The sequence below is a fragment of the Pithys albifrons genome, chromosome 2 (genome assembly GCF_047495875.1).
Source record: "Pithys albifrons albifrons isolate INPA30051 chromosome 2, PitAlb_v1, whole genome shotgun sequence".
NCBI lineage: Eukaryota > Metazoa > Chordata > Aves > Passeriformes > Thamnophilidae > Pithys > Pithys albifrons.
The window spans coordinates 73,844,679-73,868,693 of NC_092459.1; the positions used below are offsets into that span (position 1 = coordinate 73,844,679).

The 24,015-nt window shown below is 41.0% G+C and overlaps 1 protein-coding gene across 3 annotated transcripts in view; it reads right to left on the minus strand.

Annotated features, from left to right (window-relative positions):
• Positions 1-3,459: 3,459 nt before the first annotated feature.
• TRIM67 (tripartite motif containing 67) overlaps positions 3,460-24,015 on the minus strand; it is a 42,382-nt gene continuing 21,826 nt past the window's right edge. For 2 of the 3 annotated variants that reach the window (XM_071549510.1, XM_071549509.1), the window contains exons 6-10: positions 21,269-21,414; positions 18,188-18,326; positions 16,839-17,142; positions 10,931-11,093; positions 3,460-9,455 (exon numbers count right to left, since the gene is read on the minus strand). In XM_071549510.1, the coding sequence (XP_071405611.1) occupies positions 9,390-9,455; positions 10,931-11,093; positions 16,839-17,142; positions 18,188-18,326; positions 21,269-21,414 (818 nt within the window). In that variant the 3' untranslated portion in view covers positions 3,460-9,389. Of the gene's footprint in view, positions 9,456-10,930; positions 11,094-16,838; positions 17,143-18,187; positions 18,327-21,268; positions 21,427-24,015 lie in introns of all 3 variants that reach the window. The other variant, XM_071549508.1, reaches the window with a different exon arrangement.

The window sequence follows — 24,015 nt, forward strand, 5'->3', positions numbered from 1 at the left end:
AGCATTTGGCCTGCAGGACAAGTTGGAAAATTCAGGGATGGGACCTTGATTCTGCAAAGCCATGACATAAAGAAAATCAAATCATCCAAAATTAGGAAATGAACTCAGTGATAAGAATGAAATGGACAATGTGCATAAGACAGAAATCACATTGCTACCAACACAGACTTACGGAGCTTCTCGCCTTCCTACCACATCCTAACTTTTTAATCTTACTTGTTGTTGCAGGATTTTCTATGTCCCATTCCGCCTTTGGAAGAATATGTAAATTTACCATTTTATAAATAAAAATAAGAGTTTTTACTAAGAAAGTTACAGAGGCTATTTTTATTAGTCAATTCATGGTAAAGAAAACATTTCGCTTTCTAGAATCAGCTTATTGGCTGTAAGTAAAGTATTCATATAATCCATTCACTAATGGATTAAAATATATATCTCTTCACTTTCATATGGAAGGAATGTGGAAAAAGCAACACGTTACTCATTCTGAATCTGAAGTAGGTATTCTCCAAACATTTACCAAACATAAATCTGTTTCTGTATCTTTATGGATTGTTAGTGACTAGTGGAACTGCACAACAGTTTTGCTGTCCAGCAAAACCTTTTAGGATTTCAAAATTACCTGCTTTGGAATGAAAATAATATTTTTCTGAAGTTTTGTCCCAGGTAAGAGTTACAGGCTTGACTTGTATACCTCTGCAGAGGTCTCCAAATGAGCAGTTTCAAGTAGTGGTTTGGTGGCTTTTAAAAACAAAGCTGCTTCAGACTGAGCCAAAAAAGGCATAGACACTCAATAGCTGCTGGTTGTTCTTGGTTAACTTGTGTTTGTTTTGATCAGTGTTCCCATGCTGCTAAGGCTTTTTTATGGAATCTTTGTCAAAAATTAAGTTTTCCTGCTGTTTGGATTTCAGCAGTTTGGTGGGTTTGGAAGAACAGTTTTTGTCTTCTGAGCTAAATATTATTTTTTTTGTTTGTTTTTGAGGCCGTGTATCTATTTGAACTGGCAATAGTTAGTAACCTTCCAAAATGAAAGAAACTTCAGTATTTTAGGGGGAGGCAAAAATAAGGTTAACTTACATGATAGAGGAAAATGTCGTGCTATATTGTTTATATGTAAGGAGATCTTGAGCTTGTTGGAACAGCTCTGGCAGTGAAGAAGATGTATATGAGAAGAAAAACAGCCCTTACTGGAGAAACTTTCAGGTGTACTGGGATCCCTGTGGGCTGGGAGCCTGAGCAAGGTGATCTCTAACCTTGATTGAGCAGCCTGGTCTATGTCAGCTTGCAGCCAGCAAAGAGAACAGCAACACCAGAATCTGCCTGTTCAAAGGATGGGAAAGTGTTCTGAAGTAGGAAGAGCCAAACAACAGAACAGGATTCTTTCTGGCACGCTCCTTTCTCCCACATTTTCCTTCCTGGAGAAGTGCTCTGCCACCACTGAGAGGACTAGAGGGAGAAAGCCTGGTAAGATCAAGAGGCAGATAAAAAGCAGAAGGGAGTGTTTCTGGAGCCATGTGGGAAAAGGAGGGGTGTGCAGAGTTGGGTTGCTAAATGTTGTTATCACATTTCATAATTGCATAATTTGATTTCTTGTTATTCGGTACTGGTTGCAGATTCAAACTGGAATTAACAATCCTATCTGGTTACAGACTTAATGTCTTGCTTGACATTACAGAAATGTCAAATCACAATGGCATGTGGAGGTGTAATCACTAAGAACTGAGTACAGAGTATCAAGACTTGTTGAGGCAACAGTTGGGCCTTGGATGTTGTGGGGTAACCTGCATTTTTTAATTCCTGGTTAATCCTTGAGTTTAGTTTTCACTGCTCGCTTCTTGATGAAGTTTTGTTCAGCTGTTTGTGTATAATGTGTTGTGTGACTTTATGTCCTCAATCAGCTCTGATAAATTAAAGTGTTCACTTTTCACCTCCACAGCTTCCAAAAGCTGTTTGGGAGTGAAACTTAGTCGGAATGGCTTGTCTAATTTTGCAGTCCTGGACTCAAGCTTGTAAACTCCCTAAAAAAGAGTTGAAAAAATGAGTTCTTAAAAAGCTGAAAACTGAAATGTCAGGTAGATGGTGGAACATGAAAGTGTTGGGGGGAGGAAAATGAGAGTTTATTCAAAGTTTTGCATCTTCATGCTCATTTAATATTGGTGTGTATGCATTATGAAAGGTTTGTTACATGGTGATAGGTTGCTTATTTAAATCAAGTCTCCAAGGTGACTTGAGCTGGCCATGCTACATTCTAGTAGGATGTTCTCAGGTAAACATGGTACTTTCAGTCCTGTTTTTTTGCTAGATGCATCAATCACATCTGTCAGAACTGTTGAGAGCCTGTTCCACAGCAGTGTTTTCATGGGCTAGTGTGTGTTGGTAATGAGCAGAGTATGTAAGGGTAGTTCAGGCAGGAAGCTGTGTTGGTTTTGGAGCATGTGCTGATCACGAATGCCAATGTGGACTGAATAATTGATTGATTATGGGAAAGGCAGAACAGGGCACATCTTATTTTGCCCTCTACTTGCAGTTGCATACAGAAATGAAATACAAAGAAAGAACACAAGGATTTTTTCCTTATCTGCTCTCTCCTGCATGCCTTTTCCTGTGACAGCTATTTTTATTCCCTGCTAAAGCCATTGTGATTGCCTTTTCTCCTAGTCAAACTCTCTGCCCAGTGCAAAGGAATTCATGCCAAGTTGTTGTCTTTTGAAGGAGAAAAAAAGAAAGGGTGTGATAGGTGGTGTCTCCACACTGTTTTCTGTAGCTACTCCTGATTGTTTTGGCTGGGTTCCTATTTCTTACCCTGGCATTGCTGTCACTGTGTCACCATGCTTTATTCTGCTTTATTAGCAGACATCTGTGAAGGTTGTGTGGCTTCAGTGAGTGCCTTTTTGCAGGGGCTGTGAGTTGCCTCTCTAGCATTGCTCAGTCCCTCGTGAGCCATCTGCTTGACAGAGCTGTGCAGCTCCAAGATGACAGGTCATCTTAAACCATCTCACAAAGTTTTTGTCTCTCTTGCCCAGTCTGACTTTTACACTTTCCCAAAGAGCTTTACAATCAGATCTTTGTGGTGTCACAGTTCTTTCCAGGCTCTGCTTACTCCAGTGTAAGAAATTTCTGGAGATTGGGAAATCACCCAAAGTTATTTAAGATGGTTGCAGTTAAATAACAGATCCCCAGATGTTCTATAACTAGCATGAGCCAGAGCTAATGGAGTGGTACTGAGAGAGGTGTTTCATGCCCCTGAATTAGGGTATATCTGAAACTGAGGCAAAGATGGTTGCGCTGGGGAGGATTCTTGGGTTTCTCCAGCTACTGGATTATTTTTGACTGTGATAACAAAGCAGGTACCAGCAGTTAGAGTTAGGCATGCATCCTGCCTCATCTACATAATGCCATAGTATTTTTTATAATAATCTCTAATAATAAATACAGTAGAGATGCAGAATTTGTTGGCAATGTTATAAGAATTTATTTAGAAACTGTAAAACAGCATAAACTTATATGTCAGGTTTTCCAAAAGGGTAATAGTAATAATAATACACAAAGTTTTAGTTGGACCAAAAGACAAAAAGCAGTTTGTTTCTAATTCAAAAAATACAAACATTTGCTACAGGTATAAAATTATAAAAAGTTTGTATTTTCTTCTTGACCTGGTGACAGACACATATAGTAGAGATGTATATTTCACCAGCTCCAAATTAATAAAAGCTGTGGGAAATGACAGTAAAGAAAAAAAAGTTGTAGTTAAGAAGACAACACAGAAACAACTTCTTGTCTTTCATTTAACCAGAAGTGAACACCATTATCTTATTCCTTTTCACTTTTTTGGTTGCCAACATTTAAGTTAGTGTTGTTCATGCTTCATATAACAATCAGAAATAACAGCAGGTTTACCTCATGCATTTAATTTTAATATTCATCACATAATGTCTTCTCACCATGCTACCTAGAAAGGTTAGTGTTTTTATTGACAACATTTAAGGAAGGTGGAGGATGAAGGAATGCAATCAGGATCCAGGAATATTTCTATCTACTGTTTCACAAGAAAATGTTAGAAATCCTCCAATTAGCATGAAAAATAATTTTGTAATTAATTCTGCTTGGAACTGTTTGCAATAACAAATGTAACAGAAAGGTCATTTAACAGAAGGCGAAAATACTGCTGAGTGTCTCTGTCAGTGGAACACAGGTCAGTCTCCTGTATTGTGCAAAGATGCAGGAGCCCCACACATCCAGTCTCTGATGTTTGCATATGGGCTCCTGCACCTGAGAAGACCAAGTGTGTCTTGTTTATGATGGGTTTGTGCTTCAGGCTGCTGCTCCACCTGGCTGTGTATGTGCAGTGTTCAGTAGAGCTGGGCAGAGATGTTGTCAGTAAAAACTAGAAGCAGCTCACTTTTTTAACTGGAAAAAAACCCCACAAACAAACAAAAAAAAAAGGAAAGAAAAAACGCTCCATCTTTGCCTGGTAATTTTCAGTGACAAGTGCCCTTTACATTTGCAACATGGTAGATTTGAAACTATAATCTCTGTTACGAAGTTGATCTAGCCAGGATGCTTGGTGTTTTCGTATTATCTTGCCTGATTCAAAGTAGAATTCTTGGTTTTGCTATTTAAGCAGAATGCTGCAAAGCTGGTAAGGTCTGAGATAAGGTCTAATAACTCTACTAACTCATCTTTCTGTTTGTGAGCAAAGGATGTACTGGATGGCACTAGAAAGGTGCTGTTACCAGGTTCAGGTATTTTGCATCCATTCTTACCGGAGCAGGTGATCTGAACTGTGGTCCAAAAATGCACTACCTCTTGTTAGCAGTTGCAAGCATGGTGTTTTTCATACAGTGGTAGTGACAGCTTAGCCTTGACCTCATCTCTCTTACCTTGTTTAAGAAATATTATCACGTAAGAAAGAAAAAGCTGCATCTCATTTCTTCTTCCTCTAGAACAACTTGGAAAACAGAGTATTAAGTGCTCTTTGTTATATTTGCTAACTATGTTTTGAGGAAAAAAAGTAAAATAAACCCCAACTTGCACAGCACTACCACAGAACTCTATCACCAGCCAAGAACAAACTACAGCAATACACTATTATGGTATTATTTACAACATGATGGACCTTTATGCATATAATAAATTACATTTAATACTTTTCCTCTTAAACTCTGATATATGTAGGCTTATGCTTATTTTATTTATTTTGTTCAGTCCAATATATTTTTCTCTATGTATCTTAAGTGCATAGGCAAGTATAGGAGGTGACAGTGTTGTCTGCCTATCTTTTCTATGTTTTTAGAAACCAAATTGCTTTCCAAATTCATGATGCATCACAGTATGCTACTGTCCTCACTGACATACAAATTTATAGTACACACCTTTGCACAGCAGAAGGAGCAAGGGATTGTCAGCTAGGTCTGTGCTTATATTGACATTGAGTCTTAGTAAGAGATCTTGTGAGTTCTCTTGAGTTGATGAGGGAAAAGAAAGGAGTCAAAATTGTGTAGCATTGCATGCATTGGGAAGTCTGACCGTGCTCCTGGTGGCACACTACTCCTGTTTGTTCCCACTGAAGTTGGCAGAAATTTGATGATGAAAGACCCAGGAATTGAGATTCACAGGGGTAGGTGAAAACTGAGAGACCTTTGCTGTTCTGCAGAACAGAAACGTTGCTTGCTGTATTTATTTTGCAGCTGTTCAGAGCTTTCAAATTGGTGTATTGAAGAAGTCGAGTTTCATTATGTTTGTTAAGGGAGGGTTATTTTTGAGTTTTGGTGGGTTTTTTTAAACATTGAATCAATTTACAGCTACCTTGTGTGGGCTCTGTACTATAGTGGATGGGATTCATTCCAGCGCAAAAAGCTTTGCTCTCCTGCCTATAAGGAGCAGCCTGGCCTCTAGGAGCCAAAGAGTCCCATGACAGGCAGCTCTGTGTGGGTGTAGGTGCCAGAGGATCTCAGAGTTCCAGAGAGCTGCAGAAATACTCTGAGGAATGAAAAGGAAGCAAGAGCATCCAGACTGGTGTCTCCTCAGATGTCTATGCTGCCCTTCAGCCCTCTAGGTTCTCCCTGACAGTCAGCAACACAGTTTCTGTGAGGAGTAAAAGCTGACTCCCTCCTAAAGAGAGGATTTGGAGGAAACAAAAGCTGGCATAAGAGATACTGTAGATGAGGAATGTGCAAACTGGCTGGGTTTATAATAAGATGGACATTGGGAAAATTACTTGCAGAGAAAGAAACTACCTCTAGCCTGAGCAGAGCAATGGGAGTGTCCCACTTCTCCCCAGATGATTCTGTTCTGCAAAGGGAAAATTGTGTTCTGCCTGTGTTCAGATGGCCACTGCCATCCAGATGCTCTGCATAAATATTCACATGTGGAATAATTAGTTTCCTAGAGTAATTTTAACTACTTAAACATTATTTCTGTTAATCAAACTGTGAAAATGTATGCAGCTGAAGTCACAAAAGTACACTCTATGAGGGTAATTGGTTTATTGCTACAGGCCACACTACACTTTAGTCCTTGAATGTGTACACAACTAACACATGCAAACACTTTGTTTAGTTTCTGACCCAGGGTACATTAGTCTTACCTATGCAGGTAGCCTACTGTAACTGTATTCCTTTAATTTCATTTGCTTTTCTGCTAGGTTAAAAGGGGACTGTAATGATAGCTAGTCTGTACCCTACTTTTATGATGTTAGAATGTGTAGAGGGTAAAAAACAAGCTCTTCTACTGCTCTGAAGCATGTTCATACCTATTGTCCATATTTTCATTGCAAATTAATAACCTGTGTCACTCAATGTGTTCTCCTAAAGGTGTGATACACCAGGAACTGATACCAAAGCAACTATGAAAACCAAAACCAAGTTCTGCAAACACTTCTAAAACCCATTCAGAATTAATTTTAAATATCTAGCAGTGGCTGAAGATTGGAAAGATGTAAATTCATTTGAATTTCCTTTACAGAAGTTTTGAGTAAAGACAAAGGTTCAGTCCCAAAACAAACAATGCCCTGTTTTAATACAAGTGAAAGTGGAGTGCCTTCCATATTAAAGTTATCACAGGATGTTTCCCAATATAAAAAGCTATATGCAATTTATGTACAATATTCCCATACACTACTCTGGCAATACTGAAAGTCAATGCTATGATTACAACTGTTAGGTTCATAGAAGAGCGCACTCGAGGAAATTTGGGGTCTGGTAGTGTTCTAGCTGAGGTAGGTCAAAACAGGCCTGCTAATTAGAAAATCTTGCACGAGTTCATATGGCATTGAATGAAACTGAAGATTGTAACACAGTTGGTCTCTGATATTCTTTACAAAACCAAGAGGAGCATAGCACAGTTGTTCCATTGTCTACAAGTTTACTAATACAATCCATTCCAGACTTTGAAGTACTGTTGCTTTCTCACTTAAAAGCATATGTTATTTCTCTTTCCATCATTGGTTTTATTTCCTACTTCAGTCTTGACGTTGCTGAAGGTGCCCTGCTGTTCTGCAGGAGAGGTTGGCTACAGGGTGCTTGGTTGGTTACAGGCAGCAGGATGGCAGACTGCTTTTTGTCTGTGTAGTAGCCCAGGACTGTTCTGTTACAGGCTGCCTTTCCCTCCCACCATGGCTGGGAGGTGGGATGACCTTGTGCTCTGCCACAGGGAAGCCTTGCCATCACTCAGCACTGCCTGAGTGCTTCAGACGGGGACTAGAAGTGGACCTGGAGCAGGATGTCTGGGGGCTGGCAGGCTGCCCAAAGGCAGGCCTGGGCTGTTTGTCCTGTGGCTGTGCTTTAATGCAAGGCAGTAAACTGGATTTTGGTTAAAGTATTTGGTTTCAGGTTTAATAATTACATGCCTGACAACAATATGTGTGTGCGTATACATATGCTTGAAGAGGAAGTTTTATATATAAGCTGCAGGATTTAAAAGAAGGAAATAGTACATTGATGAGATTTAAGAGTTTATGGTTTTCTTGTTTGATAGCACCACACTTGCATAGGATTACAGTGACAGAGAGTCCAAGATGTCATGGGCTCACCCAGTCTGCTGCATCTTGTCCTCACGCATTGCCGCTATACACACACACACTGGCATATGTTAACTGGGTTCAGAGTAAAAGAAGCACACAGGCAAATCAATGTGTTTTCTGACAACTGCAGGCAGGTGACAGTACCATGGCTGTGGGAGAAGTTCACTGTCTCCAGTTGTCACAGACTCCAGTTGTCATGGGCAGCACCTGAAATGGATGCTTGCTTTCATGGGAGGTGCCAGGCACAGGGTAAGTCTTGCAAAAGATTTATGTCCCAGTCCAGAAGAATTCTTAGGGGCAGGTTTTGCATTAATACTATGAATCTCTCTCAAGTGCTTCATTAGGATCAAGACATTAATTAGCTCATAGTAATCTATAGAAAATTAAGGCTTCTGATCTCAAAGCTACACTGGAACTACAGCTGCCTAAGGCTTATCAGGACTGAGGCTGGAAAGCAGCATTTCTCAATATGGGAGACTTTGCATGTGCCATATTTAAATAAATCACTTATCAGTTCAATTTAAAGGAATCTCCCCTGTACTATTTTTTCAAGAGTTGTGCTGATAACCACAATCAGATCTTCTGGATGTGATAGTCTCCACAGTCACACCTAAATAACAAACACTAAAATGTATCAAGGTTTTTTTCCTCTCTACTTTATGATTTTTGCATGTATCATTGTGTCAACTAAGATGAGCACAGCTATTTCACGGCAGCGTTTGGAAACCAGTCTTGTTCTTGTTGCAGATAAGGAGGTAAGTTCTGCCACAGACTTCTGGAGGGACATTATCCCATAGCTTACTGCAGTCTAGATCCAGAAGGAATAATTAATAGTAATTTGAGCCCCTGAATGTAATTGACAGTCAGGAATTTCTGAGCATACAGCCTCCACTTCAGCTGTCAAAACATATGCTTTCTTGATTTAAGGACATCAGCTGGCAAGATAATCCAGTTCGCCTACTGGTAAATTGCTCCAACATCCATTGTCCCAAATCTTACCATTTTTTCCAGCATCCCTAATATTTAAGCACAAATCCAGCCATGAGAGAGAATATACACTCATTTAATCTCTTTTTTTTACTAAGTGTGTTTGCGTGTGTGCACATGAGTGTACATATGTATGCAATGCATTATAGATATGTTCAGATACCATCTGCAGTTGAGTATCAGTTCAGTGGATGTGCTTAGTATGGCTGTTAAATTAAAAAAGGGAGTGGTCTAGCTGTAACCAACTGATTATTCGGTGAGCAACATGCAGCACAGTGTTTTAAGTCAGGGAGGAGAATGCTTTTTTACTGACTTACTGAAAAGTGCCAAAACACACTGAGAAAGCTTAGAGAATCCAACACAGTGTCAGGCAGGTGCTTCATTAGTTGTTGGGCAGCTTGGGCTGTTTTGCACATTGTGGCACCTCCAGTCCTGTGTGCAGGGTCACCTGCACGAAGAAGAAATAAGAAGAAAGAATGTAGATTCAAACTGGGACATCCTCAGCAGAGAGCATTCATGAAGGCAAAGTTCAGGTAAATGACAGTGGAATGGCTGTGGGACTTGAGGGCCAAGTTTAAATCATGACTATTAATGGAGATGATATTGAGCCCCTGAAATAAATGTGTCCTTTGCCCTTCTCTCCCAAAAACTTTGCAACCTAGAAGCTAGGTTTCAGTATCTTTTCCCAAATCTAGCCACCAGTTGTAGTTCTCCAGCAGTATTGCTTGCTAGACACAAGGTGGTGTGAGGGACCTCAAGTACTTCAGGACAGAGATCATGCAAGGGAGCCCATGTATAAATATAAGAAAATCCTTTTACCTTTTTGTTCCTGGCAGGGCAGAGCACAGGACATTTTAGTGCTCGTTCTATTACTCGACATATCTACAAGGTCAGAGTTTCCACACAAATGGACCAAAGTACCATTCAACAGCAAACACAACTTAATTTCAGAGTTTTCCCCTGCCCCCTCGTTGGCTATGCTCTGCCTTAACCGTGGTAAGAAACCTAAGCCAGGTACTTAAAGGATGTAGTAGCTAAAACTGAAGGTAGGTTGTGAGTAAAATTCTGTGTTGAATATAGCAGGGAGGTGCCTAGAGAAGCGCCCATGTCATCCACATTGGTGCATCAAATTAAATAAAGCTGAGAATCCTTTTTGAAAGCTTTGGATGCCACCAGTAAGAAATGCTGTAAGTTCATGTACTAACAAGGTCATGTGAGGTTTCTGATTTCAGTTTGAGTGTTCTAAATGATGAGTGTTCTACCCTGGCTGCATTGGTCCTGCCTGACCTAAACTGACTTCCTTCAATCTTCAGGCTCCTGTATATTTTCATAGGTTCTCCCTTATACTGTGTCCTGTTTCTAGCCATACGCAGTGGTCTTGAAGTAAAAATGTATTATATTTAAAGACAGTTTCTCCAAGAGGAAAACCTCTTGTGAACAGAGAGCAGGAATTATGTGCTGACTGGTTCTTCTCTGTTGCACTAATTGTCTGATCTACCTTATGATTGCTCTCCTTACCACTGTGCTGCTCATATTTCAGTCCTTTGCCATGTTAATTATCTCCAAAGATAAGATCTGAGAGGAATTAGGATACACATGTTTCTTAGTCAAACTGGCAGAGGACACCTTACTGACACTGCTTTCCAAGTGGAGCGTTGCAGGAAAATAAGAGCAGGAATTAGCAGAGTAGTGTGCAGGTAGTTTTACTTGGCTTAGCATTACTCCTCACATTGGTCACGCAAGGCAGGTCAAATGCAGTCCAGAAAGTATGAGTAGCCTAGGTGTAAGTCTGAGAAGCAAAGAACCTCAAGCCATACTGACTACCTACAGATGGTGTTATCAGCTCCAGCAGCTGATATGTTGGCAGCACACATTCTTCTTGAGGTGAAAGGCACAAGTGGGACTGGACTGCAGAGGACTTACCTGGACATTTCGATTGAGGCTTAATGCAGGCATGAAGACGCCCTCGATGTTTTCAAACGCTGAAGGCCCTTGCTGCTGCCCATTTATGTAAAAGGTCAGGTTGTGCTTGTTCAGATCCAGGAGAACACCAACGGTAGCACCTTTAGAAACTCCTCCTTCAGTCCTAAGGTACAAAGGGACTAGGCTGTCAGTGAAGGCAGAGGGCTGAACTGCTGCTGTTCTCTCTAGACAAGTCTTACTAAGCAAAGGGAGAGTGGGGCAGCACAGTGAAATGATTGTCCCCGCAGCATTTGGCAATGACTATTCACACATTTATTTGAAGCATATGTACCACATTCATGGGAACTTAATGGGTGGATCCTAAAGAGAAATTAGATCCATCTCTACTTAAATTGCAATTTAAGAGCTGAAAATGGGGTCCAGACCTAAAGGGTCACTTAGCTGATGAGATATGGGGAGGTGAGCCAGTGGGGACAGTAGTCCTGGAGACACAGCACTTCAGAGTATCCCTGTTATAGTGAAGTGATGCACAGCAGGAAATGACAATCAAGAAACTGTTTTCCTACGTGTTCATTTCTAATCATTATGCCCACTAACAGCTTGAGACTCAGACTTCAACTACTCCCCTCAGCATGCTCCAAGAGGACCCATATAATTACAGAGTCCAGGGAGCCAGCACAGTTATAACAGGCAGTGGATTTGGGAAGGAAAGGAAGGTGGGGATGGTTAAAGACAACTGTAGCTCCCAGATGGACAAGGTGCTCAGCTATCAGACTGTTTCAGGTGGGAAAGTTGAGAGCTGTTTCAAGTGTGCAGGCATGGTTATTAATGCCAGTGATAATTGGTTATGTCAGGAGCAGCTGCTGAGAGCTACTGTAGTGTCAGAGCTTGCCAGGACAGACTCAGCCAGCCATTACATGCTTGAGCAATTTGACATTAATGCACTTTGACTTGGGAGTTAGTCAAACCCAGTATTACTTTAAAGAACACTGAGCAAAAATATCTGATAGATATGCAGATTGGCCACAGGCACTGCTATTCGGCTAATATCATGGGGCTCTGCGATGGATTTACAGCCTGACACAATTTGTTCAGGGTAAATCAGATTTCAAATGATTTGCAGTAGGAAAGGAAGCAGCTGTCTTTTGTCCCATGCACTTGCCTCAGGCACACAACATTCACAAGATTAATGTGATTTTGACATAAAATTTATCACAATAGGTAGGCAAAACATTAAAAAAACCTGGTGGTGGTAGGAATCAGAATATGATTAGAATACAATGCAGTGGAAGAAATTTTCCTCTTGTCCACTAGGTGTCATAAAGTGTATTCCATTAGACTAAATGTGGCACGTGGCATTTCTTCTGAAGGTAAAGAGTATAGAATACTATTCTGACTTCTCCATTTAAAGGTCCTCAAAAATAATAGTATAGCTACAAATCATGAATTGGCTCTGAGATGTGTTAGATTTCAAACTTCACCATTCTGAGGTTCCTTTGATTTGCTTTTTGGTTCTACAAACATTAACAGGTTTCTCTTTGAGATCTCCAAAAACACAAGGTAAATTTTCCGTCAAAATTTAAGATACCTATCCTCAGTATCTCACTACATAGACTGTTTGTATCAAAAGCACTCAATCACAAACCTCATCATGAGACTGTGGGAAGCAACAATACTATGTTCTGGAACTATTTACAAATAGATTACATTATTTTTTTCTCTGTTCAAGAAAAGCTTTGATTGTAGGGCACCACGTTTTATATCCTGCTTGAAATAGATTTTATGACATCCTTTTAAATGACATTGATTCTCTTAGGGAAATAGAAACAGCAACTTTGCCTTTTAGATGTTATTATGTTCTTTCCTGTATGGTAAGCTAATTTGTTTCTTGTCAGCTAATTATCTGCATACTGCACAATGACATTGAGTGACTCCTCTGCAGCCCCTGGGGACAGCCCCACTGAAGAGGAGATAGATGCTGCCTGCAGATTCCAGCCGAGGCAAGAGCAGGACCCAGCTGAAGCCTCTCTAGGAGTGATGGGAGCATGGGAGCAGAGCAGAAGGATGGGGACCTTCTCCCTTCCTTGCTGGTCCAAATCTTGCAGGAATTCAGCAGGTAAATTGCCCTATCCCTTGATTGCCACCTCCCCACAGTGAGACTGGCTCTGACAGGACTAAGCAGGAGCTCTTCACCCTGCTGCCTATCAGGGAGGATCGACCTTTTCTGAGGCTGAACAGCTGCTCTTACTGAGCACCCCACACTTTCCTTGGGAACAGTGCTTTGCAGACTCCAATGTTTTTTGGACTAATTTCATGGTCGCTTCCTTTAGGAAGAGAGGTGGAAGAGTCAAGTTTCATGAGCAAACTTACGCCAGGCATTTCCTCAGTCTTCTTTAGACAGGATTATGGATAATTTTTCTAATAAATGCCTTTGTTGTGATAAAAGAAAACAGCTCAAGAGACTCAAAGTAATGATGTTTCCTCTTGGTACGTTTCCATGGAAGCATGTAAAAAAGCCGCTGCTTTACTGCAATGCATTTTTAAGCTACTTAATAACAATTTTACCATAGGCCCCCAGTAATCTGCAGGCCATGTAAAAGTCTGTATGAACAGCCAGGGTTGCCCCATCCTAGGTGCAGAAAGCACTTCTTCTTTCCAAACTTCACATGGTTGGTGCTTGCCCAGCCCTCTGATTTGCTGAGGTCTCTCTGCAGGGCCTCCTTGCCTTTAAGGGAGTCAACAGCTCCTCCCAGTTTTGGGTCATTTGAAAACTTGCTTAGCATCCTTTCTTGTCCTGCACCAAAGTCAGTCATGAAGATGTTGAAGAGCACAGGGCCCAAAATGGAACCCTGTGGAACCCCACTGGTGACAGGTCAGCAGTCTGATGTCACCCCACTCACTATTACCCTCTGTGCTCCACCCATGGCCAACTGCTTACCCCCCACATGATGTGTTTACCCAGCTGTGTGCTGGACATTTTGTCCAGAAGGATATCGTGAGAGAGAGTATCGAAAGCTTTACTGAAATCCAAAAAGATTACATCAGCGTTTTCCTGGATCAACTAGGTTACCTTGTCATAGAAGGTAATCAAGTTTGACAAGCAGGACTTTCCTCTCATGAAGCCATGCTGGCTGTGACTGATGTCTATGTTGTCTTTCAGGTGTTTTTCAACAGAATAATCTTCTCCATTCCTTTAGCAGACACTGAAATGAGACTGACAGGCCTGTAGTTTCCAGGATCCTCCTTCTTGCCCTTCTTGAAAATCTGGACAACATTTGCTCATTTCCAGTCAGTGGAACCATTCTGGATTCCCAAGACCGCTCAAAAATCATCGAAGGAGGATTTGTGATTACATCAGCAGGTCTTTGAGGATTCTTGGATTAATCCAATCAGGCCCTATAGATTTGTGGGAATCCAGCTGAAGCAGCAGATCCCTCACAATTACAGGGATGTACGAGGTTGTATCAGCTGTGTGATGCTCCTACTTAATTTCTGGCAACTTAAAGTCCCCCATAAGGACAAAGGCGATTGACTTGGGAGTGTCCCTTAGTTCCTGAAAGAATAATTCATCTGTGTCATCATCCTGGCTGGCTCTATAGCACTAGAGTCACCTGTTTATGCCCCTTCCAGCATTACAGAAGTCATGCTAGTTTTTAAGAATGTAGACAGATCCAATTGTGCATGTGTGTGAGTAAAAGCAGCAGAAAAGTCCTCTAAATGTGACATGTCCCATGAATCAGTCTTTCAAGCTTTACCTCATATTATCCTTGAAGCTAGTAATTTATTTATTGCCCTAATTTATTCTCATGAAGATTAGGAAGCATGAAACTACTACTAAGGTGTAACTTTCATCTGACTAATATCCAAGAAGCTAAAAGTTGACAATGAAATTCCCTTGGACTGTGATACAGTGCTGTCATGCACATGTGTCCAGTGGGGAAAAACAACTAGGCAGCAGTATCTGTTTCCACGAGACTATTCCATCTAATGAGTTAAAAAACTGACCCAGTTGACTGTCACAGTTAAAAATATAATGCCTAGACCTAATTTCATTGAAGCGCATGTGATTTCATAAGACTACATGCCCTTTGTGAGTATACTTCACTTGAACATGTATTCCATGGGTTTGTCCAAGCCTTGGATATGCCTTTGTGTTTTTTCAGGTAAAAAGTGGGAAATTATCATCAATGGAAAGCACTTTGTTCTCCTGGTTAAGCAGAATGATTGGAAATCCTAAGTGTTAACATTGTTTGTGCTTCCTAGGAAAAAAGCTTTTGCTTAGCGTGCGTGTTGCTTGCCGGGAGGTGCATGCCAAAGACCAAATCCATAAAATAGGTTTCTGGGACAGTAGTACACAGAATGGTTGCCAGCTTTTTTCCAGAAAACATAAGCTGTTCCACAGAGCATTAAAATTAATACAGCTTAACATTACTTCTGCCCTAAATTGAATCAAGATGTTAAAGGGACAGAGAACTTTTTGATATATTTATTGTACTGATGTTACTTTACTCTGTTTTGTCCTATGACAGGATTTAAGATCTTTGGAGCCATTGAAAACAACACAATTGACTTCAGATAGCTTTTGATCCAGCTACATGGTTCTTCCACCTGTCTGTAATTAACTGCAAAATCAATCCATGTTTCAAACAAAAATTCCCAACAATTGCAGTATATTTACTTATAAAACAGATATGCTGCAGAGTTTAAATTACTTCAAGAGGAGACATTACAACCAACCTTAGGATACAGTGCATGTTGACATGAACTTATCTTTTTAAGGAGATACATGTATTTGAGTGTTTTAAAAATTACTGGAAAACTTTCTTTTAATCATTTGGTATAACAGAAACAACACCTGAGGTAGTGAGTGTAGAAGACATGCTGGGACAGCCAGTAGAAAACTAAATCGAAATTGATTCCTGCTCTGCCACAGACCTGCTACATCTCCTTGGTCAGTCATTTTATTTATACATCAATCTCCCATCATGACAGAATAGGTATACTAATACACCATTTTCCATTTTCTCTCAGAGATCTCCTCAAGTGCTTCTGTTCCTGTTGTGCCTTGCTGACCTTCAGCTAAGGTCTATCCTCTCATGGGACACAGAAAGAGAGCAGTGCAGAAGTCATGCAACCCTGTCAACACAACACACTATCTGTGCTGACAGTCGTTTTCTCCACGTGATCCATCCCTGGAGGTAGCTTCAGCTAGATTATGTCTCCCCACTGCTCTGATGCATAGAGATGGCAGAGCCTCTGAGTGGTGGTAGAAAGAGGTAACAGTGGTTTGGGGGCTTTCTGAAACCCTTCTTTGACTTGGTTGTCCTAGTTGAGATGTTTTTCAAAGCTCTTTGGTACAATGGCTCAATTGAACAAGAGCTGTCACTTAGCCCTTGCTGCCACAGAGTTCCTTGTGTCCAGATCTCCCTAGATGTGACCTACAGCATTACCTTTAATCAGCTTTCAGGACTAGAAATAAACACCTGCATTTGGAATCGGTGACACCAGTGCTTTGCCTAATTGTTGAGCAAACCTGCAGCCAAGATTTCTCCCAAGGATCAGAATGAACCATCTTTCTCCCCGTGCTCCTCCAGCAATGAGAGACTAGTCCTACATCCCACTGTGCTGTGCTCCCATCTGCTGCTGTGCTCAGGACATGCAGTATTGGGCTTAAATCACAGCAGGGGGATACAGGCTAGATCTTGGGAAAAAAACTGCTAACAATGAGGATAACAAACACCAACACAGATTGTTAAGGTGCAATCACTGTCACAGTGATTTTAAGAAGGAATCAAATAACTGCATTTAGCTGTAGTTGGACTAGATGTCTTGCTGAGACACTTGCCCCTGAGGCACAGCAGAAAACTGAGAAATGCAGCAATGAGAAAAGCATGCACACAGCACTTACCGATTGGTGTGAGAATTGCAGTGCATGAACCAGCTGCGGTTGTTGTCAACATACATGGCCCACGCCTTATCATCCTTGCCCAGCATCATGTCCTTGACAACGTTAATCCTGGCAATGCCAAAGGCTGGATCAGGATGGTTGTCATACCGGTCTACATGCAGTTCCCAGTAATGCACACCCTTGGAGAAGGCTGCTGTGCCAAGAACAACCCGGTCATCGTAGCTGTTGCAGGTGGCAGTCTGGTTGTCATTTGACAGCACTATGTCTCTGTGAGCTGAGGAGGGGTCAAAGGTGAACCATGCCACTGTGGAAGGGGAAAAGGAAAGGCAGGATTATATCTGAAGGGGCTGTCTCTAAGTGTTGTCTGCTTTACTTCCGTAAGAAGGATGAGATTCTGCTTTCCTAAAGATTTCAGTGCACTTTGAGGTAATAAAGACAATCTTTCCTTGTTACTGTAGGCAGCTACACAAGATTGCTCTGAGCTGGTACCCGACTGTTCTTCAGCTCAGAAGTACCTTATATTATCTGTGCTTGTTCCCGTGAAGTTAAGTTGCTAAAGGCAGTGACTCACACACAATAACAAGAAAGTCACTGTGGAGACAAAGGTTTCTTCACGACATGGAAACTGCTCATATAAGTGAATCGGTTCAGTATCACCTTTAATGGAATGGAGATCCACTGTGTCGGCACTGGTTAGGACTGACTTCACTAGTTTAGCAAATGGAAGTTCTCTTTAAAACAAGTTTTTAAAAACCCTGAAAAAGCTCTTAAAGTATAAATATTTTATACTGGCCTATTTTGGCAACATAGCATAAAAGTGGAAGTGGTAATAGCATGCACTTCTTGATTCATTACAATATCATTAATGAAGATGAACTTCCTGCAATGTCCATATGGATGTCAAGTATAATTACAGAGAAACAAGCATGAATTCCCATCTCTATATTATAAAATCTTGCTGGGAAATTGAAGCAGTAGGGAAGAAAAAGGCAAATCCCCAAGATATATGGAGAAGGGGAGGCAGAGTGCAACAAAAAATATCCCATGAGTTACATAACTGCTTCTATATGCTAAAGCAAGTAAGTATCTGAGTTAAATCCTAGTCTTTTACAGACAATTAAAATTGCATGACTTGAAACCTGAAGTGTTACTGATAATGAAAAATCACCAAAAGTGTTAGGGAGAGAGTTCAGTCCCTTTGCACACTCAGTTCCTCCCTTCTTCACTTAGATGATCCAAAATCTCCATGCCCTGAGTGTCAAATACATTAGTGGGTGTAAAGGGATACAAGTGTACTGCCACTGAGACCTGGAGCTTTTCACTTAGAAACTGGCAAAAGCCCAACTCACCATCCGATGTCTGTAAAATAACTGTCTTGCTGTAAGGACCAACTCCTGATGAGTTGAAGGCTTTGACTCTTGCATTATAAGTGCTGTTGAAATGAAGGCCATCAATGGTGCAGAGAGTCTCCTTGCCAACATATACTTCCTAAACATTCAAAAAAAAAAAAAAAGGGAGAGAGAGAAGGAGGGACATAGTTTAACTGTTTCTCTTTGCCTCATGATCGCATGTTAAGACTTCTAAATATAAGCCAAAAGTGAACAGCTTCCCATTGCTTCCCAGGATGTGACAGTTATGCTGTTGCACCACAGACAGCCCCAGCAGTGGAGACATCAGGTATAGTTAGCAGTGGAGACACTAAAGTAAAGATGAAGCTGGAAGGGTAAAGCAATAAAAGGCAACACAGAAAGACTGTGATTTTTATCCTCTTTTCCTAAACATCTACTTGAAGCACTATTTTGGATAGTAGCCTCAGTGTCTGACACATTGTGGCCATTATTATATTTATGTAAGACAGAAAGAGGAGGGCATGTAAGAATAAAAAAGCCAAGCAAGTGCAGTTTTATTCTGTTGGAGAGGTTGTCTCATGCCTGTGTTAAAATATAATTTTGAAACCTTAAAACACAAAGACAGAAGAAAATGATCTAACAATTAGGATCACATGCATCACATGATGAAACAGTAACTGGACAACAGAGACATCAAAAATGTCTGCAAATACTTATAAAATGGCAAGTACTTGTGTAATGTGAAATATTTGCAGGAGGAGGAACATCTAGACATACCAATGAAGAGGATCAGTTAATTTATAAAGGCTGTGATGAACTGAAAGAAGCCAAGAAACCTTATGGGTTTTGGAAAACTGAATAGAAATTGACAGAAAAGAAAAAAATCCCGCCTTGGCAGCAGGTTGAAAGACACAATTCCTTTCCACATCTGAGTTCTCTCACTCTGGTAAATCCATCTGTTTATGGTAGCAAAGGCCCTAATGTGCTGAAGCCTGTCACTAAGCACACCACTCAGGTCCCAGTTTGGTTAAGACACTTAAGTACATGCCTAGGAGTCATTCTGATGATTAAGGCTCTTTGATATGAACCTGAAGTGAATTAAGTATGTGATGAATAAAAATGGGATTACTTAAGTTTACAGCAGGGCATGTGTCTGGTCACTTTGTTACCATGGTGGCTGCTACAAACAACAAAATCCCTTGGGTCTTGAGTTAGCTGGTGATCTTTCATGGAGACAAAGAAGAGTTTTAATAGAATAACTTAGTTTATCTCCATGTCATAAGATATGGTGTCTGTGCAAAAAAGTTGTATTTGTAGGGAAACTCCCATATTGTCTAATCTGCTTGATTGTTACCACTGTTCACTGCTTTTGTTTACTCAGATTCTGCTCCAGTGGCAGACAAAACCTGTTATTTAAACCCACCCATCAAATACTGATAAACTGTGGTCGATGTAATTGCTTTCAGAAATATAACTCTTCATGAAAAGGGCTAGCAAACCCTTATTGAAATGGTGTTGCTGAGAAGCCTGCCTTTTATCTTTTAATGGATAAACTTAAGAATGTTTCTACCACAGCAAGCAAAGCATACTCCTTAGAACTTATCACCCTACATTTTTAAGGATTGAGATGGTTTTGTAAATTTTTTCAATCCAAAGTCTTGACATGACAATGCTGACAGTCCTAAAACCTTTGGCAGTTACGAAACTCACCCACACAAATGGGCTTGGGTAAGCACCAACCTGAAATCTTGTTATTCAGAAGTATCTATTTAGAAGTGAATACTATTTGAAAAGGTTTATCCAACACACTAGACTTCTGACACCTTGTCCCTAATTCTTCATTCATCACACACTAACACTCTTGTCTATGAAGATTAACTGTATTGGCAACCCCCAGCAGCCATTCACAAAAGTACCTATTCACATTTCAGTAACAGAGAGCAAGATCTTCAAACCTCTGTGAAATGTTACTACGAACAAGGAACTGAAGAGACCTTCCAAAAAGGAAGTGTCCTCTTCAAAACACCCTGCCAATATTGCTGCCTCTTCTAATCAGGGGGGTACAAATCAGGTACCTTTGCTCTCTCTGAGTATAATGGTTTGGCACAGGGAGGCACTTCCTTAGGTGTACCCATGCCAAGACATTTTCAGCTTGAGAAATCTTTATGTTTCCACTGTGAAGCCAGTTTGCAGCTCCTGAAGAAATGCCATCACATGTTTTTGGCAAAATTCCCCATTTGTGAAGAGAGCAGCTGTACCCTAGAATGATCTCCAGATGCTTTCAAGGTACTAGCCCCTAGGGAAAGCACTGGGTCAGACTATTATGGAGCAACAGAAGCATGAAGCCAGCCTGACAAGGAAGTGCCACAGCTTCCAGCAGGACATGGCTGGCAGAAATCTGATTGAATTACTTCTGTAGTTTGTTTATCAGGTTGTATCAGGAAAGGATTGAAGCCTATAAATACCCTGTACCCACAATCAGGAGCAATTCGTTGTGGCATCACTGTGAGAGTCTTGAAGGACAGAACTTGGTATACCTTTCCATTCCATACTTACCAACTCCATCACCACATGCCTGTGGAAAGCTTCCACCAGCCTGGTCTCATCCACTTCCAGGAAAAGGATTTAGAAATCCTGTATTTTTATGCAGGATTACATTTTAGCTCAGAAGATCAGGAAAAACTGAGATGCATTTCTGGACCCAGAATGTCAGCTGCTGAAATGGGGTGCTATGACAGAACAGAGTAGGGGCTTCAAAGCAATCTCTGCTTTGTACATGAACCAATTCCAACTTCTGCAGACTAGTACGGGATTTTCTGCTTTGGTATACTTCAGGGATACCTCAAGGCCTGCTTTGCAAGAGCCCCAAGAATAACCTTAACCAAACTTCCTACCCAAGCCAGTGGTCCTTCTAATATGCAGCACCTGCACTGCTTTCTGCATCAACACAATAGAAGCAGGAATATTTTGACGACTTGTATCTTCCCTACTCCCTCTTCCCACCCTCAGACAGAAACAAATCCATACCAGAGGAAACTCACATACAAAGAAACACAAATAAATGCTGAATGAAATTCTCACTCGGAATTGGCCACCATCTCCATCATCAAGTTCCAAGATATAACCCTCCACCGGGTTGTGGGTCAAAGGTGGCATCCTCCAGGCCAATGTCACACTGTTGTTTCTGGTGCAACACTTCTCCAGCTGCAGTAATGGGACGGGTGGCACTGAAACAGGAACTGGGTACAGATTAGTGTAACTCTGTCCTACCCCATTAGTCTGTGCCACAAGCAGTATGGCAATGGCTCACCTCCTTCCCCTCACAGAGGAACCAGTATTTGTTAAGGAAGCAGATCCATCCCCTTTCTTGAAACAAAAAGCAGTAAAAATGATATAACAAGATGTTGTTACCCAGTTAGACAAATAATTTCACTGAAATACGTGATCAGAAATTTGTCTGAACTTGCTTCTGGTGCCTCATAAGAACTACAGCCTAGGGACCTTGTTTGGTTGGCTTCCCACAGATCACTGTATGGGAAGAGTTTTTTCTCATACTAAAGCACACGCTGTTGTCAAAAAGAGGGGCAGGAGGTAACTCAGGCCATAGGGCAGAATGGAAGATGCAGTGCTGCCAGAAAGCCCAGTGCATTAACAAAGAATTATTAACCAGCAGAACAGCTCTTCCTCCCAGCACAGTGACAAGATAGAGCCTGAACATCAATGATAGTAGGAAAAAATTCACCACTTTAATTGTGGTTCTTTTTAAAAAATCTAATTTTTTAAAATCTAATCGAATACACCACTCCCACCTCCAGCTCTTCATCAAAACCACCTTGGATATGCTATCTTTATGGTAGTCATACTTAGAAGAAACTGTTGAAGAAAACTGTTCCATTTGCAAACTTTATCTAAATCCCTCGGTTTGGAAAGAAAAAGGAACACTTGCACCACAGGAGACTCCTCTTGGAAATTGCAAGTGTGAAGTTATCTAGCAATGTGCCTTTTTAGTGACTTGCTCAGGAGAAACACCAAGAGACTGTTGACAAAACCAGCATCTTAAAAACCAAAGTAAACAGAGTAAAACATTCAGCTGGCGCTCTGTGGGAAAGAGGACTCTATCCCACCTCTCCTAATCACCACTAAACTCTCACTGTTCACTCTTTGCTGAAAATTATAAAGTAAAAATTTAGTCCTCTGGATAGACCAGGCATGTATCTTATGCACTGTTGAAACTGTAAAGGTTAAGCAGGATGCAAGAGATACACAGACCCTGCCTAGTCTTCTGCCCAAGGCTGAGTTTCACCATTTAGTATCATTTCTGCAGAGTACAACCATGTCTTACAAGGAACTGAGTGCTCTGAACATTCATTGACTTAGTTCTTAGCAATATCAGTTTACTCTTCTTTTATCTACTATGCTTTGACCCTCTAGTTTATTTTCCTCCCTCTGTCTGCATGAGAGCTAAGCCCTTGGGCTATTCCTTTCATCCTATTTTGCATCTCTGGATAAAAGAGGACTGTTCACATTTTGTGTACCAAGCAGACTGTGGGAAAATGGATGCTACTCTGACAGGGCTAAGGCTTCACCTGCACTTTGGAAGTGACATGAAAGTCAACATCACACTTGTGATAAACAGTGCAGAAGTTACCACGGCTTTCCGCTGGCATTATCCATCACCGCCGTGAATGCAGATAGTTGGTAACCCAGAAGAATGAAACAAAAGAGCTTTATAAATTAGCCCTTGAAGTTCTTCTGTGAAAAGAAAGCCTTGTTCCTTGATATTTAAGGATGATTCAGAGGGTGTAATAAATAAAAACCTGCTTGTTTTCTCACATGGAAAGTTCAGACTCTTCTCTAGGAGACACTGTGTCTGGAGAGAAATGTGACATTACAAGAGGCAAAAACCTGAAAATGAGGAATTCCGAGGTAAAGGGATTTTTTAAGTGAACCTTTTAAGGTTTAGAGTTTTGTCTATGATTGTTAGCCTAAGTATTCCCGGGAATTGACGAACTTTGAAGAAGGTGGGGCTGTATCAGCCATCTGCACTCCTGGCACTTTTGCTAAGTGGTTAACCCTCTCAGGAGGCATTTGCTGAGTCCTCCCCATTTCTGAGACTTCTCTTGGCAAAACTGGATGAAAACTTAATTCCTAAAGTTTATAAGATGCAAAATAGGCAACGCTGCCTCACCTCTGAATAAACCACTAATCTTTCCAACCCCTGAAAAACATTCCTAGGAACACTGATGAGAGGCTTTCAGCGACTGTAATGCACAATGCTGAAATAAAACAAAAAAAACAAAACCAAAAAAAATTGGGGGGGAGGGTGTTTTTTGAGTCCATTTTAACTATGGAAACAGGAAGGCCATCGAGGAATAGAACATGTTTTCATCCAGCAAAGTGCTGTTGTTCCCACTTCCCAGTGGAAGTGTGAATTTTGGCCCTATGTGTGTGTCACACATCCTATGGGGAAGCACCTCAGCTCCTTTATCATGTTTCTGAACATTTAAGTTTTTCTGAGTAATTCATGTCAGCCTCCTGCTCTTTTTGAGCCAGGCTGTGACCTGAACGGCACAACTCCACAGAAGGAGAGATAAGATGCTCTTTCTAAGCAGCTGTGCAACTTTGCTGGATGATGATCTCTGCACCTGCCCTCCTGCCTCCTTCACTGGATGGAGATGGGCAGAGATTTGTCTTGATCTCAGATTACCTTTGGGAGAAGAAAACATGAATACTTGTAAAAGTCATAGCAAAGTGCCAAGTGAGTTGAATAATCAGGACACTGGTATGTACTTCATAGCAAAAAGCAATGGGATAGGACCAAGAAAAGA